General features: G+C 49.3%; 2 protein-coding genes and 1 long non-coding RNA gene across 3 annotated transcripts; 1 reads left to right on the forward strand and 2 right to left on the reverse strand.

The window, feature by feature from the left end:
• Window positions 1-1,987: 1,987 nt before the first annotated feature.
• Window positions 1,988-8,643, reverse strand: LOC123098576 (uncharacterized). The gene is made up of 3 exons (XR_006447852.1): window positions 8,506-8,643; window positions 8,093-8,249; window positions 1,988-2,321 (listed from the first exon to the last, which is right to left on the reverse strand). It is a non-coding gene; the product is annotated as an uncharacterized lncRNA (long non-coding RNA).
• Window positions 4,779-7,044, forward strand: LOC123098575 (pentatricopeptide repeat-containing protein At5g56310). The gene has a single exon (XM_044520610.1). It carries the CDS (start codon window positions 5,090-5,092, stop codon window positions 6,623-6,625), a length of 1,536 nt encoding a protein of 511 aa, XP_044376545.1. The 5' UTR covers window positions 4,779-5,089; the 3' UTR covers window positions 6,626-7,044.
• A 2,266-nt stretch (window positions 8,644-10,909) lies between the features above and the next one.
• LOC123100298 (50S ribosomal protein L18) lies at window positions 10,910-12,667 on the reverse strand. Its single transcript, XM_044522241.1, has 5 exons — window positions 12,389-12,667; window positions 11,896-12,127; window positions 11,678-11,784; window positions 11,400-11,552; window positions 10,910-11,286 (listed from the first exon to the last, which is right to left on the reverse strand). The coding sequence occupies exons 2-5, from the start codon at window positions 12,005-12,007 to the stop codon at window positions 11,131-11,133; spliced, it is 528 nt and encodes a 175-aa protein (XP_044378176.1). The 5' UTR covers window positions 12,008-12,127; window positions 12,389-12,667; the 3' UTR covers window positions 10,910-11,130.
• Window positions 12,668-14,614: the final 1,947 nt, after the last annotated feature.

Consider the following 14,614-nt stretch of genomic DNA (forward strand, 5'->3'; position numbering starts at 1 on the left):
AACTTCTTTAATTAACATGTTCAAAAACATGCAAACTTGCCATGGCAAAGTTATAGATGTTTAAAAATATGGCAAACTTTGTAGATGTTAAAAAATATGGCAAATTTGCCATGGCATTTTAAAATATCCAGAAACATGACAAACTAATGATGTTCAAAAACATGGCAACCTAAGATGTTCAAAAACATGGCAAACTTGCCATGGCAACTAAAATCAGTATTGTTTATAAATGTATTTTTTTCATGGCAACTAAATGCATTTTTGCCATGGTTCATTTTGTCTTTTTGCCATGTCCATCCAAAGAATGTTTGTCATGACCATTAGTTTGAGAACACGACAAGTTTGTTCTTTCAAAATTGTTTTTTCCATGGCAAAAAGTTTTGATTCTTTGATATTTGTTTTGCCATGGGGATTACATGTACGATATCATTAGTACATTAATAGTACATGGAAAAAACAATTTTTAGTTGCCATGACTTATTAGTTCCAGAACATTTTTTTAGTTCATTAGTTCATTAATAGTACAAGGAATAAGTTTGTTCTTTCAAAACAATTTTTACATGTACGAACATAACTTTTTTCCTTTTTCTGTAAACTTCGTAGTGATGGCATCTTTTTGTACTGTAGAGATGCAGGTTGCCATGAATTATTCTTTTTTTGTACCATTTTTTAAAACATAAACTTGAACGTGGCAATTTCTTTCATAGAATGGCAAAAGTCCATGGCAATTTTGTCATGCAAAAGACCAGTGTTTATTAGTCACAGAAAAACTGGGCTTTTTACTAGTCATACACGGGCTTTATTTTTTGTTTTTCTTTTCACAGGAAAAAGGACTGTAAGGCCCGGTGGGTGGGGGGTTCGGGCTGGGGCGTTCTCCTCCCGAACAAATTGTTCGATCGATTCCCCTTCCATCCCGAACGAAACGTTCGGTCTGGGGTGCTCCCAGACCGAACGGTCGGTTGTTATCGACGTCCTAGTTTTTCCGTACTATATATCTGATGTTTACAAACATACCATAGCATAAAAATAATATTAACTTGTACAAGTAGTAGTTGTCAACATGCCCAGTGATAATTTACGGACAGGAACTTGCCATGGGCACCTTTCGCAAATAATAATAATAATAATAATAATAATAATAATAATAATAACTTGCCATGGGCACCGATGTAAAAATATTGTGACAGGCCCCTTCTTTTTGACCGTCCCATTGAGAATAGATGGGTGGATGAAAGTAAACAGTACCCATGGTACAATGCATAAGCATAACCGTGCCAATAGACTAGATTGCTTTTCTTTCCCCTCAAACAAAGTGACTAGAGAAAGCCTTCCTCCCCTCGATCTTCACCGGCGAGCCCGTGGATTCGCCTCCCCTCCGCCTGCCGCTCCGGTGGCCGGTGGCGGGGAGGGGATTTCTGGTGCCTTGTCTCCGGCTAGTAGATAGGTAGGATTTTAGTTCTCGCAGGGGTAGCGTTTGGACAGATGGTGGCGCCTCTTCTTCGAGTCAGTCTTCCGGGCTCCGATACTCCTCAAATTCGTTCGCTGGGATGGGTTAAACGGAGCTCCGGACGTAGATTCCTGCCAGCTCCTCGAGGCGGCAAGGTTATAGGGTTTCTCGCCGTGTGTATGCAACGGCGATATATGGTGTCAAATTCTTCAGATCGATTCAAGGATTTCAACGGCGATAATTGCGGCTCCGGGACGCTTGTCCTTAGGGGCACGTGCACGAAGACTTTCCAACTGTCACCGACAAGGTCAGGCCGGCTCTTGTCTGGGAGCGACGACAGTGGCTCGTTCTGGATGGCGGCAATGGTCGTTCGTTGGTCCATGGACTTCAATGTAATATTTATTATGTTTGAGATGTTTTGTACTTCCGGTGAATCTTTATAATAAATCTGATCTTTTCACCCAAAAATCAGTGGTTGTTCTGGCTGTGCATTTTTATCCAATGGCCATGTACGTCATGTCACGGGATCTTTGTCCATAGAAACAAACAATACATATTACATAGGGAAGACCCCACCCCAGCAACCACAAAGCCCGAGACGGATAAACTCGAGCATGCCACAACAAAACACATAATCCATTTTGCCTTCTCACCTTCAAAAATCGCCATCAATCAGACATGCTTTCAGTTTTCTTCTGTCACCTCAGCATCCTCTCCGTTGCCTTCGATTCATTATTTTGTAGGTGCCTCGTCATTTGTTAGCATAAGATGAACCCCAACCTCTCCATTGCCGTCATTATGCGGCCCCGGCGCCTCTCGTTGAAGAGCAGTTGCTCCCAAGCATAGTTCCCCCGTTCATCTTCAGTTCGAGGACCTGCACAATAATTCATAAAAGGAGCAAGCATAATAGATAAATTCGGCAAATGACCTAATCATCTTGAACTCAAAACAAGCTCTGTTCCTGAGCTTCCCTATTGCCCAACATATTGTAGCTAAACATATGTATGGTAGATTCCTACTTCCAGGAATGAAATTAGGAGTCCACCAAACATATTGTGTAAAGCAACCAGGTCTAGATTTTGCCCCCAAACATTTACTGGCAGTACTTCAAGCATATTACGCCGTATAACGCCTAAAGAACAGATGCAAAATAGATTCATTTTCCCTGGCAAAATGAGTCCACTTCCTTTTTACCATGTGATCTTTTGTTGCAATGGCATCGTGCCAAAATAAGCCACAACCATATCTTAATTTTTAGTGGTACTTTAGCTTTTCATGGATGTTTAAAAGACCTGTCAGGACCAGCATAAGATAAAAATGATAATAAATAGTTTTCACTAAAAAAAGGCAGTTTTGTTCCATTTCCATCTAGGGGCATCCTCATCTTGGCTCAGCTTATTGTACTAAGAAAACTTCTCAAATGATTGTGGTCCCGCGACTAGGCGACTAGGGTTCCCCCTCCCCACCTCCCGCCGCCGCCGGCCCCGCGCCCCACCACCACCCCCTTCCCCCCTCCCCTCTCCCTCGTCCAGACCCGCCTCGCGCCGCCTCCCCGGGAGGTGGCCGGGGCGGAGCTCGTGCCCCTCTTCCGCAGGCCCCATCCTCCCCTTTTTCCTCTCGCCGCCGCCGGCGGTCGCTGGCGCTGGCCCGGGTGGTTCCGGCGGCGGCGGGCCTTCCCTTTCCCGCGCGCGCGTGCTCCCTTCCCGGGGCAGGGAGGCGGCGGCGGTGCAGCTCGGCGTGGCTGCGGTCCGGCGACCCTGCGGCGGCGGCAGGCGTGGTGTCGGCGCCGCTCCTTGGCGGCGGGGCGGCGTGGTGGTGCTGGGTGGCCGTTGTCGCGACCCCGGCCCAGATCTGGGCCCGGCGGGCCCCATCTAGGTCCTAGCGGGCCGGCTCCCCGGCGTGGCCTCGTTGTCTGCGGCGCGGTGAGGAGGAGCGGCTCAGATGTGGGGCGTCGGCGTCGACAGCGTGCCGGCAGCAGCGCGAAGGCGGGAGCTTTACGGGCCCACGAGGGCTCGGCCGGGCCTATGGGCCCACGGGCCTAGTGTGCTCCTGCTATTGCGTCTGGACGGCTACCGTCGCGGACGGTGGAGGTGGGGCCCTCCCGCGTGCCGACGATGCCGATGCCCTAGTCCCGGCTCTGATTCTTCGTCGCGCTGTCCTCACTTCGCGGTGCCGTGGTGAGACGGCGTGGGGGCCTTATGTCCGCGTTGGCGCAGGGTAGTGGTTGGTCTGGTGGCTGGATCCGGAGCTCCCGAGGTGCGGGTTGGGATCGGGGGAAACCCCTGTCGGCGTGTCCGACACCGGCGCGGTGACGCCTGTGGGCGCCACCTGACCTTCCGGGAGGGCGTCGGGGGCTACCCTTCCTTTCGCCTCGTCGTGTACCGGGGGAAACCCTTGGCAGCAGCGTCGCCATCGTCGCGATCCTTCTTGAAGGTGTTGATAGGTGCCGGCGCTCCGGAGTCTTGAAGCCTAGTGGAAGATTCTGGTGGGCGCAGTGGTCGCGAGGCTTCTTCGTTTTTGTTGATCCGCCGTTGTCGGCATTTGTTTCTTTGTTCTTTTTCTGTCATTTCTTTTGGGCGTGACTGTGCTGCTTCCGCCCAGCATCTATCCATGTATAGTTCGGTTGGTTGTTTTGTATATAAAGCGAGGGAAAACCCTTTTTCAGAAAAACTTCTCAAATCATTCAACTGCCTCGTATGCCCATTGTTTAGCCATCTTCTAAAGGTCAGAGCATATCCAGCATCAGCCATTTGACTAACAGTTTTCTCTGTTTCGTTCCATATTGCGTAGAGCTCAGGGAAGATTGTTATAAGGGGCAGATCTCCACACCAGCAATCATTCCAAAATTCAGTTTGCTCAAGCTCAACAATGACAATGTCTCCGATGTTACACGTTCGAGAGAATGAAGAAGGTCGGTCCCAAGGAAGTTTGATGTACTACTCCCTCCGTTCTTTTTTTATAAAACGTTTCAAATAGCTGACATTGAATTGTTTTGAGCGTTGTCTGAAATATCTACAACGTCTTAAAAAAGTGAATAAAGGGAGTAGTAATTTTACTCCCTCCGTTCCTAATTATAAGGTTTTTTAGACATTTTAAATGGATTACAAGATACGGTTGTATGTAGACATATTTTGGAGTGTAGATTCACTCAATTTGCTCCTTAACTAGTCATTTGTTGGAATCTTTAGAAAGACCTATACTCCCTCCGTTCCCAAATATTTGTCTTTCTAGACATTTTAAATGGACATAACATACGGATGTATGTAGACATATTTTAGAGTGTAGATTCACTTATTTTGTTTCGTATGTAATCACTTGTTGAAATCTCTAGAAAGATAAATATTTGGGAACGGAGGGAGTATTTGGGAAGGGGGGAGTATTTATTAAGGGTGTTTGTACTGCTATGTTTGGTTAACAGACATGAGTGTTCTTTTTGGAAAGAAAAACAACAAGTACAGTACCCTTCACTCTTTTCTTTTCTTTTTTTAGCACAGTACACTTCACTCTTAACTCAACTTTGCTACAGAGAGTGGGGGAATTTCAGCTGTAGTACACCCATGCTCTTCTACATGGAGCGAACAGAACAGTTTAACACACCCACGCAGGCTCCCGGCGGACGGACGTCTGACGCGCAGCCAGACGATGAGACGAGGCCCGCCGGCCGCCGCGATGCCACCAACGTCCACCTCGCCGGGGGACCTAGTGGCGCTCTCCGCCCGGTGCTCCACGAAGCGCGACCTCCGCCTCCTCCACGGCGCTCTCCTGCGCCGCCGCCACCTCCTCCCCACCGCGGACGCCGTCGCGGCGCTCGCCAAGCTGCTCCGGTTCGCCGCCGTCTCCCCCGCCGGCGACCTCCGCCAAGCAGCCGCGATGCTCTCCACCCACCTCCCCTTCATCACCTCGGCCTCCTCCCACCCCGCCTTCTTCTACAACACCCTCATGCGCGGCCTCGCCGCCTCCTCCTCGCCCAGCGACGCCATCGGGCTCTTCGCCGCGATGCGCCGCGCGGGCGCCGCGCCCGACGCCTTCACCTTCACCTTCGTCCTCAAGTCCTGCGCTCGCTGCCCCTCGGGCCGGCGATTACCTTCCGACCTCCACGCCCAGGCGATCAGGCACGGCTGCCTCGGCGCGCACACGCACGTGCACAATGCGCTGCTTCACGCCTACGCGTGCCGGGCGGCCGTCGACGACGCGTGCAGGGTGTTTGAGGAAATTCCGGTTCGGGACGTGGTTTCGTTCTCAGGGCTACTCACTGCGCATCTCAAAGCCAGTGATTTGGATGCCGCCCGTGTTGTGTTCGACAAGATGCCTCACCGGGATGTCGTTTCTTGGACTGCGGTGATTTCAGCATATGCCAAGGCTTGCCGGCCACAGGAGGCCCTGGCATTGTTTGATGCCATGCCGATGCAGCCAGACGAGGTGACCATGGTGAGTATCGTGTCTGCGTGCACCACGCTCGGGGATCTTGCAACTGGGGAGCGCGTGCGGAGGCACATTGATTCCCTTGGTTTTGGATGGATGGTGTCACTTCACAACGCACTCATGGACATGTATGCTAAGTGTGGTTCCCTCCCTGAAGCTCGAGCTTTGTTTGATGGGATGACGGTGAGGAGCTTGGCATCTTGGAACACGCTGATCTCGGCATATGCATCACATGGCGATCTGGACAACACGATTGCTGTGTTCTATCAGTTGCTGGCAGAAGGGAACACTGTGAGGCCAGATGGGGTGACGCTTCTTGCAGTGCTCATGGCGTACACGCACAAGGGCTGTGTTGAGGAGGGGCGAGCCATGTTCAATGCGATGCAGCGAGGCGACTTTGGCAAAGTGGAATTCACAGTCGAACACTATGGGTGTCTGGTGGACATGCTTGGTCGGGCAGGGAAACTCGAGGAGGCATACCAAATGATTGAGCAAATGCCAATTCCAAGCAATGCTGTGATCTGGGGCGTGCTACTTGGTGCTTGTCGGACTCATGGGGATATTGACATGGCAGAGCGGGCTGTGCAGGAGTTAAGGAACCTAAACCCAGAGGAAGGTGGGTACTACATTTTGCTCAGTGATATGTACACATCTGCTGGTCGGATAGCAGAGGCCACGGAGATTAGACGTGCCATGAATGAGAAGGGGGTCCAGAAGACTACAGGCCGGACCACTGCCTTTCTGCCTCAGCTGTAGTTTACTTACCGTCATTGGCTATCCTTCAGATCACAATTCACAAGCATGCCATGCCAGCCAGATGGTACATACCAATCTATCTTCTCTTCACACCAGATAAGCATATGGATTAGTCACATTTGTCTTAGTCTTATTTCCAAGGTGTGATGATTGATATCAATGGTGTAAGGCTGTCGGCAACTAAGGTTCAGGTAATCAAAATACCTGTGCTGATAGACTAGTTGAGTCGAGTCAGGTGATGGTACATAGACAATGGCCACACCAAAGCCAGTTTCAGTATGTATGCATGTTAAGCATAGCCCAGTTTAGCTGTCACTTACATTATTGTGTATTTATGTACGAGTCCATACTTGATGCTTACACACAAAAAAGTGGCATTTGCGGTAGGCCTGAATTTTAAAACCAACCCCTTCAGCATCTTAAGTCTTGACTACCAGGTGCACACAGTCATTATATGATTGCCTCTGGCATGGGCGAGAAACAAGTGCGTATTTCCAAGACTGGTATCATCTCACCTTGTGCGGCTCACTAATAAATGTGGCTGCCAGAACCCAGAAGTTGATGAAATTACCAACTTCAAGTGATTATACCTTGTGGGCTCCAGCCATAGTTACTTTAACAAACTTCAAGTAAGTACTTAAAGTTCCAGAAGTCTTTAAATTTGAACTCTTGCCTTGCTGGTTTTGGAGGGATTGTTAGCATAAACTTAGCAATAATGTATAACTTTTTTTTAGAAAAGCAGTGTGGCACACTACAATCATTTTCCGTTGAGCTATTAGCAAGTGATAGGTTTTCTTGGAATTAATTTGGTGGTTGTTGAACCATAAATTGACTGTTTTTTAGAATCCCATGAGTTGACAGTTAAAGTCCACAAAAATGTCTTGCGATCTTCATTTTAACAAGTTCTGGGGATCCCTCACAGATTCCATGTTGATTAAGGCTGCGTTCGGAATCCCTCCGCTCCATAACTCCTTCGCGGAGCGGAGTGGCATTCAGTAGAAATTTGGGGAGCGGCCAATAGGTAGCTCCGCGCGCTCCGCTCCCTGATGAAGGAGCGTGCGATTGCCGAACACAGCCTAAGTTTACCCATTCGCTACGTATGATTGGCGATTCCCTGTTCGCATCTTTGTTATAAAAGCTCATCATGTCCTGGGAAGGGAATTTCTTTTCACTTTGGGTGCTTAACATTTTGCATGTTTGATGGATGTTTAGGAATTAGAGACCGTATTCAAACTTTAAGAACCTTTTTTTGGAAGCCTACAGGCTTCCTTTTGGCGCGAACCGATTATAGTAGCATAATGTACTAGTTGTAAATAAATAAAAGATATCACATAATATATTATATTCATTAAAAAACCCGTGGTAACTTGGAATTGTACAACATATGGAAGTAATAATTGTTCAACAATGTGTAGCAAAATCTAAGATATATAGTGTAGAAAAATAGCAAATGATCAGAAAGCTTACAAATTACAAGATAACTTTGCGATCCTTGATGCTTTGAAAATGAGTGATGATGTCCTCGTCCGTAACTTGCAAGAAGAATTCCCTTTAAACGAATGTGACCAAGCAATCATTCAAGTATTCCCTTGCAAATTATCTTGCCTGAACAATTCGGAATTGACTGCAAACAAGTCTCTAATTTGTTTAGATTTAAATAAATAGAAAGACAAGTGGTCAGACCAACTTGCTTAAACTTGTAGTAGTACGTCTGTACTGCAGCATGCTCCCTGCTGGACACTGGATAGCACGAGAAGAAAACTGTGTCCGTGCCAGCAGTGATGGATGGATTCAGTTCGATTAAGGATCGGCATGAGAGAGGAGAGATCCCAAATTCACAAGTTGAAGGATCAATGCATCGATCTAATTAGTAGTCATACCTTGGATAGATGAATCTGTGGGTTGTGGCTTTGAAATTGGATCGATGCCTGCTGCCCGCTGTGGGCTGCAGGGATCAGAAGTTGAGGACCAAAGGGAGCGAGGGATGGATTCGTTGCGCCGCCGTGCGCACGCGCGATCGCCGATCAGGCGATGGCAACAGACCTGGCGGCTCGCATGGAACAGAGAAAGGGCTAGGGGCTCGCATGCAACAGATCAGGCGATGGCAACAGACCTGGCGGCTCGCATGGAACAGAGAAAGGGCTAGGGGCTCGCATGCAACAGATCAGGCGATGGCAACAGACCTGGCGAGTCCTGCGGAGTCTGATCGATGGACCTATTTTTTTGCGCGATGATGGATGTGTGAGTGCCGTGCGTACAGCCTGCAGCGATGTGGGCCGATGGGCCAAGTCGTGGCGGTGGCTAGCCTCCGTTTATGGGCTGAATTGCTTAACTAGCACGTTTTGATGTACCAGTTTCGTTTTTCCCTTATACATACACAGTATATATACTACATATACCTAGTTTTCTTTTGCCATAAATAATGGGTATTCAACTGAATACCCTTGAATTGACGTGGGCCCGCCCTCCTGTATAATATGGTTACCTGAATCTCCCGCACTAGACTTCCAGTGATGTACATTTTTCATATTGAGGTTCAGAAAATTAACAGTGGTACCTTATTGAGGGTTGTTTTTGGAGGAAGACTGGTCACCGCATACAGCCTGCTAGGTGGCACAACTGGGACAAACCTGACGATGAACATCACTATTTTTCTGAGTTGCAAGAGCCTTGACTGTAAGCTTATTCATCGTTCGCTGCTTAATACATTGCATATGTGATATGTTGACACTTAATAGTGTCATTCATGACAGGTGCGCTTGTTCAGGATCCAGCATGTTGAACTGAATAAATTGGTGCAAAGAATTGGCCGGTGACTAAGTTGCACTGGGAAAGTATGGCTAATTTACAAGAGTGGGTCATGCATCAGAGTCAATTGCAAGAAACCACCACATTTGCGGCTAGGTTTGTAGGAAACCACCAACTCGTTAATCCGTCGCAAAAAACACCGGAAAATTTGTTAAGTCGTTGCAAAAAGCACTGATCGGGTGATTTAGCCCATTTGATCACTTTCTGACAAGTAGGACAGGATAGTAAGAAGCTGACTTGGCAAACAGTTGACACAAACACCCCTGGAATCCAAAACAAAAAGCAATCAACACCCCCCTATGGACAACTACCAGGGAGCTCCTCCATGCCGCGCACCCTCTCTTCATCCCCTTCTTGTTGCTGCTCGCCGCAGTTCGTCGCCTCCCGCCCGACCTGCAGCGCCTCCGCCCCTGCCTCCCTTGCAGCCCCATCGGACGACCACCTCCGCCACTTGCCTCAAGACGGCCGCCATCCTACACAACCACAGCCCGGTTTGCCAACCACCATGGTCGCCTGCGCCGGTGACCCGGCCTGCAGCCTCCCATGGCGCCCCTCGCTGCAGGTCAACGACAAGCTCACGGGGCGTGCTGCTTCTCGTCCTTGCCCAGGAGCGACGACGTCCGCGCCATGGACTGGCCGCAGAGGCCGGGGCAGTCGAGGCCACTCGGATCCTGGCGGCGCACGCAATCGTAGGGTAGGAGAAGGGCACGGCGGCTCAGGGCGTCCGGTTCATCGCGCATGAGGAGGAACTGCTGCGGTAAAAGCTCGCTGGCAGAGGGACGGCACCTCACCGGAGGTCAGGGGCGCAAGCTCTGCCGGAGGTCCTGGCCGGCATCGTGGACGACGCATGGCGTGGAGGAGGAGAAAAGGCGTGGCTGGCGGTGGGCTTCCGGCCGCGGCGACAGGAGCCGGCGGGGGCGGCGCGGTCGGTTGTAGCCTCCTCCCAATCGGATCCAGAGAAGGGGATCGAGAGCAGGAGGGCTTGATTGCTTTCTATTTTTGGATCCAGGGGTGTGTATGTAATTATTTTGCCAACTCAGCTCCTTACAAATTGGCCCTACCTGTCAAAAAGTGATTAAATGGGCCAAATCATCCGATCAGTGCTTTTTGCAACGAGTTAACAGATTTTCCGGTGTTTTTTGCAACGGATTAGCGAGTTGGTGGTTTCCTGCAAACCTAGCCGCAAATGTGGTGGTTTCTTGCAATTGACTCCATGCATCAGGAGTGTATGGCTAATTTACAAGATGGGGACAGAAGAAACAGCTTCAGCAAAGTATGCTATCTTAACTGCTATCTGGTCCACCAGATGAACTAATCTGAAGAATGTAGGTCACTGGGAAATTGAGTCTCTGTAATATAAGGAGTCCCAGTGATGAATGTTGAATTGGCTGTCCCCCCTCTAATAATAAAATGGTATGCTGATATAGCTTGCAAAGCCTTTGTGTGTTCTCGATTTTTTGTTTGGAGAGTTGTTTATTTGAAATGACAGTGGAGAAGCATTTTATGATTCTCGGTGATGATTGTCTAGCTTAATAACATGCTGTGAAATACCAAGTAGTCCGAGCTATATGCTCTGAATCATACATCAAGCAATTCACAGAGCAAAGAACTTCCTGCAGGCTACACTCCTACTCTTCACCAAATAGCCTGCTACGTTGAGCAGCTGGTGCAAGCCTCCCAAGGATCTCATAATTTTGCTATCTGGGCAGGAACCCGTGCTGCGCGACCGGATCCTCGAACGCCATCATCTTCTCCCCTCGAGCGAAGCCGTTGCGGTCGTAGCACGAGACCTCGGAGATGTCCAGCTCCTTGCACGCCTTGACCAGCTCCTCCCCGACCCTCCGAGAGGCCTCCTGCTCGCCGACAACAAACAGCTCAGATTCAGGTGATGCACCGTGCAGTTTTTGTTTCAGATGCAAATGCAATGCGAGTTGGACCGACGACGAAGGAGGATGGTCTGGATTACCACGGTGCTGCATGGAGGGTCGCCGCAGATGTCTTCCTGCAGGGTGCTGGCGTAGAAGAGGATCTTCTTGCCGTGGTCGTCGACGAGCATGGCGTAGAGCTGCCTGTTGGAGCAGAAGACTGACAGCCTGGGCTTGGTCGCCGTGCCATTGTACTGTAGCAGGCGAGCAAAGAAGTCAGGGACAGGTAGAGAACACACTTGTTAGCAGCTAACGATAGCAGCATCAAATTGTTGTTGCTGGTGGTTGAAACCCAAACGTGACCAAAACAAAAGCGTACCTTTTTCTGCAGCCGGCGGTTTCTGACCTTGGCGTTCTCCTTCCGCGCGCCGTGCCTCGCCGTGGCCTCGATCCTTGGGTACGCTCTGCGCCGGTGTGCCACCACGCCTGCGCGCAGAAAGACAGAGAGGAAGCAGCACATGACACTGGCAGCTAGGCCTGAGCCAGTGGATAAAGGCACGGAGAGAAGCCGGGAGGCATTCCGCCGGTGTGGCTCACCTGTGTGGCACGGACGAGGGAACTGGAAGCAGTTAGGCCTGAATGGCAGCGAGCTGGGGGTGGAGGGACACGACAATGGTGGCCGGCCGAGGGTGGCGCCTAGCAACGCCATTGCCACAGCACGAGGAGACCAGCTCGGCCAGGGCAATTTGTCGAACAGGTCGCGCGCAAGGTGCCACGGCTCCGTCCCGCTAGCCGGTGGCCACAAGATTCACACCCTGTGAATTTTCCTCTGATGAGCACCGACAGAGTTAGCTAGTGCCTCTCGAAGGAGTAGTAGAAAAACAAGCCAGTGCAAAACATGGCATTTGACCAATGAACAGAACAAAATCGAGGCACACTGACTGGACTATGCATTGAACTCAGAGTTCGGGGTTTCATATGGTCACGATTCTAGACTCGAGAGTTTTTCCGAATACGCATCAGACAGACGAGGAATAACCATCAGACAGAGATATGCCTAGCTGGAGCCAATGATTCACACCGAACTCACTATGTTGGTCGCTGCGTCAGAGCTCCCGTCCTGCTGCAGCGCCGCACCGCGGAGGACGCGGAGCGCCGGGCGACGGATGCCGCAGACCGCCGGCCGCCTCGCCGCGAGCCCCTGTCTGGCGATGCTGTCCACGAATCCGCCGCCGCGAGTGCGAGGGCGTGTCGCTGCTTGCTTGCTTGCGCCTTCTCGCCGTCGGCCACCGCACGCGGCGCGCCTCATCCAATCCTCTCAAGTCACGTTTTTTTTGTTTGAGGTTTTCCTCTCAAGTCACGTGAGAAAACACAGCAAGCAGCCAACGTTCACGAGGCCCAGGTCCGGTAAGACTACGTGGGCCCCAGGAATTGGAATTGGATGGAAAAGCCCATCAGGCCGTGGCTGCATGTCTCTTCGCAGCAAACGAGAGAAGTTTGTCTAAAAAAAAAGCAAACGAGAGAGAGAAGCCGCTAATCACGCCACCAACCAGCGGAAACCGCCGAAACCTTTTGCTTTCGGAGGAGCAAAAAAAATCTAGCCGGTTTCCTCCGGTCTTATCTCGTAAGCCTTGGATTTATCTGCGCTCCCACTTTCATTTAATAATCTTCCAATAAAGAAAACAAAACATTTTCATTCAGACCGCTATGATGAGTGATCGACACCTGTTCTTTTCCTCCCGTCCGCAGCATCACTTTCGACCCACCTGCGTCGGATCGGATTGACCTGACCTCTCTCCACAGATGCTTGCATTGCAGCCCGGTGCTCCTTCCTTTCGTCACTTTCTCCGCCCGTCCCTCTCCCCCTTTTCTTTTCTTCTCCCCACGAGAGAGATAAAAGTAAGTAAAAAAGGAGGAAAAAGATGCAGAAAGGGCCGACCAATGGGTCATCTGACGTGACCTCGTGCCACGGTACAGCCATGCATCCCCTCTGGCAGGTGGGCCCGCCCGGAGCTCATGGCTGCACGTACGCGGGCGTTGAAAACTCTCACGGCCTCTCGTTCTTCCACCTGTGATTGCTCGCTCGCGAGAAGAAAACGCCGGTGGAGGATAATATTTTGTTTTACCACTCCTACGACACATCCCTTCGTTTTGTGAAGATAATCTCGGATGTTTCGTCTCTTCTGAAATTTTTGATCCAGTACCGATGGTGTCTCGTCAACGTTTGAAAGTTTATATAATATAGTTTCTTCATCCGAAATTACTTATGGAAGAAATAGATGTATTTTGTACGGGCACTCCTACGACACATCCCTTCATTCTCATTTTCTGAAGATAGTCTCGGATGGTTCATGTCTTGTAAATTTTTGGATCAAGGACTGAAGGTGTCCGTAAACGTTTGAAAATTACTATTTTTTAGGGAATGTTTGAAACATATATAGCATATATGTTTTGTATCATTGCATGTGAATATAATGTAGTCTACACTAGCAGCTAGATGTGGAATATACCCCCCAATTATTCTGCTTTTGCAAAAAGAAAAATAAATAAATCCCAAGGCAGCATGGGAATGGATTGAGCTTTCAAACATGCTGCACAATTGACAATATTATGGCCACCAGATTTTTCAACGAAACAATATGAGATGAACCAGATTGATAATATTAATAAAGAGATGGCTTGCTTTAGACGAGTGCCACTAGGATATGAGCACCCATGCCCCCACACGTGCGTGGGCCCGGCCCTCTCTGGTATTCGGTATTTAGATTTGTTCGATAGATATAGATATGGCAGCAACTTTTCAACCACAAAGAAGATTCACTAGAAAAAGAGGGCGTAAAGTAAACAAGAGAACATCACCTCACCACACAAATATTGTGTAGTAGTGAGACGATAAAGGCAGGGAGGGGTTGGAGAACTTTCTAGAATAGAGAACTCAGTGACATGTACTCGTGTCTCTTGCTGGCTTTGACAGGATTTTGGACGAATATTCAGCACATAGGTTTTCATGTGAATTGTCTCTTATCTTATCTGAGCGTACTTCAGCGTGTCGGACAAAGCTTTGTGCGAGATGAGTAAATAGCATAAAACTACTACTTTACAGGTTAGGGTTCCAAAAAACTACCGGATTTATTTTTTTCGCTGATAACTACCAAGTCAGGGGTTGGTTGTTTCAAAAAACCCCAAATCCTCTTTATTAAAAAATTAAACATGTTTATGACAGATTGGGCCCGCCAGTAAACGCACCGTTTGGTTGACCGTTTATTTGACTGTTAACTGACTTGTGGGGGCCACATGTCAGCGCCCCATCCATAGA

Source organism: Triticum aestivum, chromosome 4D (genome assembly GCF_018294505.1).
Source record: "Triticum aestivum cultivar Chinese Spring chromosome 4D, IWGSC CS RefSeq v2.1, whole genome shotgun sequence".
Taxonomy (NCBI): Eukaryota; Viridiplantae; Streptophyta; class Magnoliopsida; order Poales; family Poaceae; genus Triticum; species Triticum aestivum.

Bases quoted from the DNA above. Each gene is read 5' to 3' on its own strand.
- LOC123098575 (XM_044520610.1), top strand. From the start codon at position 5,090: ATGAGACGAGGCCCGCCGGCCGCCGCGATGCCACCAACGTCCACCTCG.
- LOC123100298 (XM_044522241.1), bottom strand. From the start codon at position 12,007: ATGGCGTTGCTAGGCGCCACCCTCGGCCGGCCACCATTGTCGTGTCCC. The intron at 11,553-11,677 runs GTACGCTTTTGT...CGCCTGCTACAG, and splicing joins ACCGCCGGCTGCAGAAAAAG to TACAATGGCACGGCGACCAA. The intron at 11,287-11,399 runs GTAATCCAGACC...GTCGGCGAGCAG, and splicing joins ACCCTCCATGCAGCACCGTG to GAGGCCTCTCGGAGGGTCGG.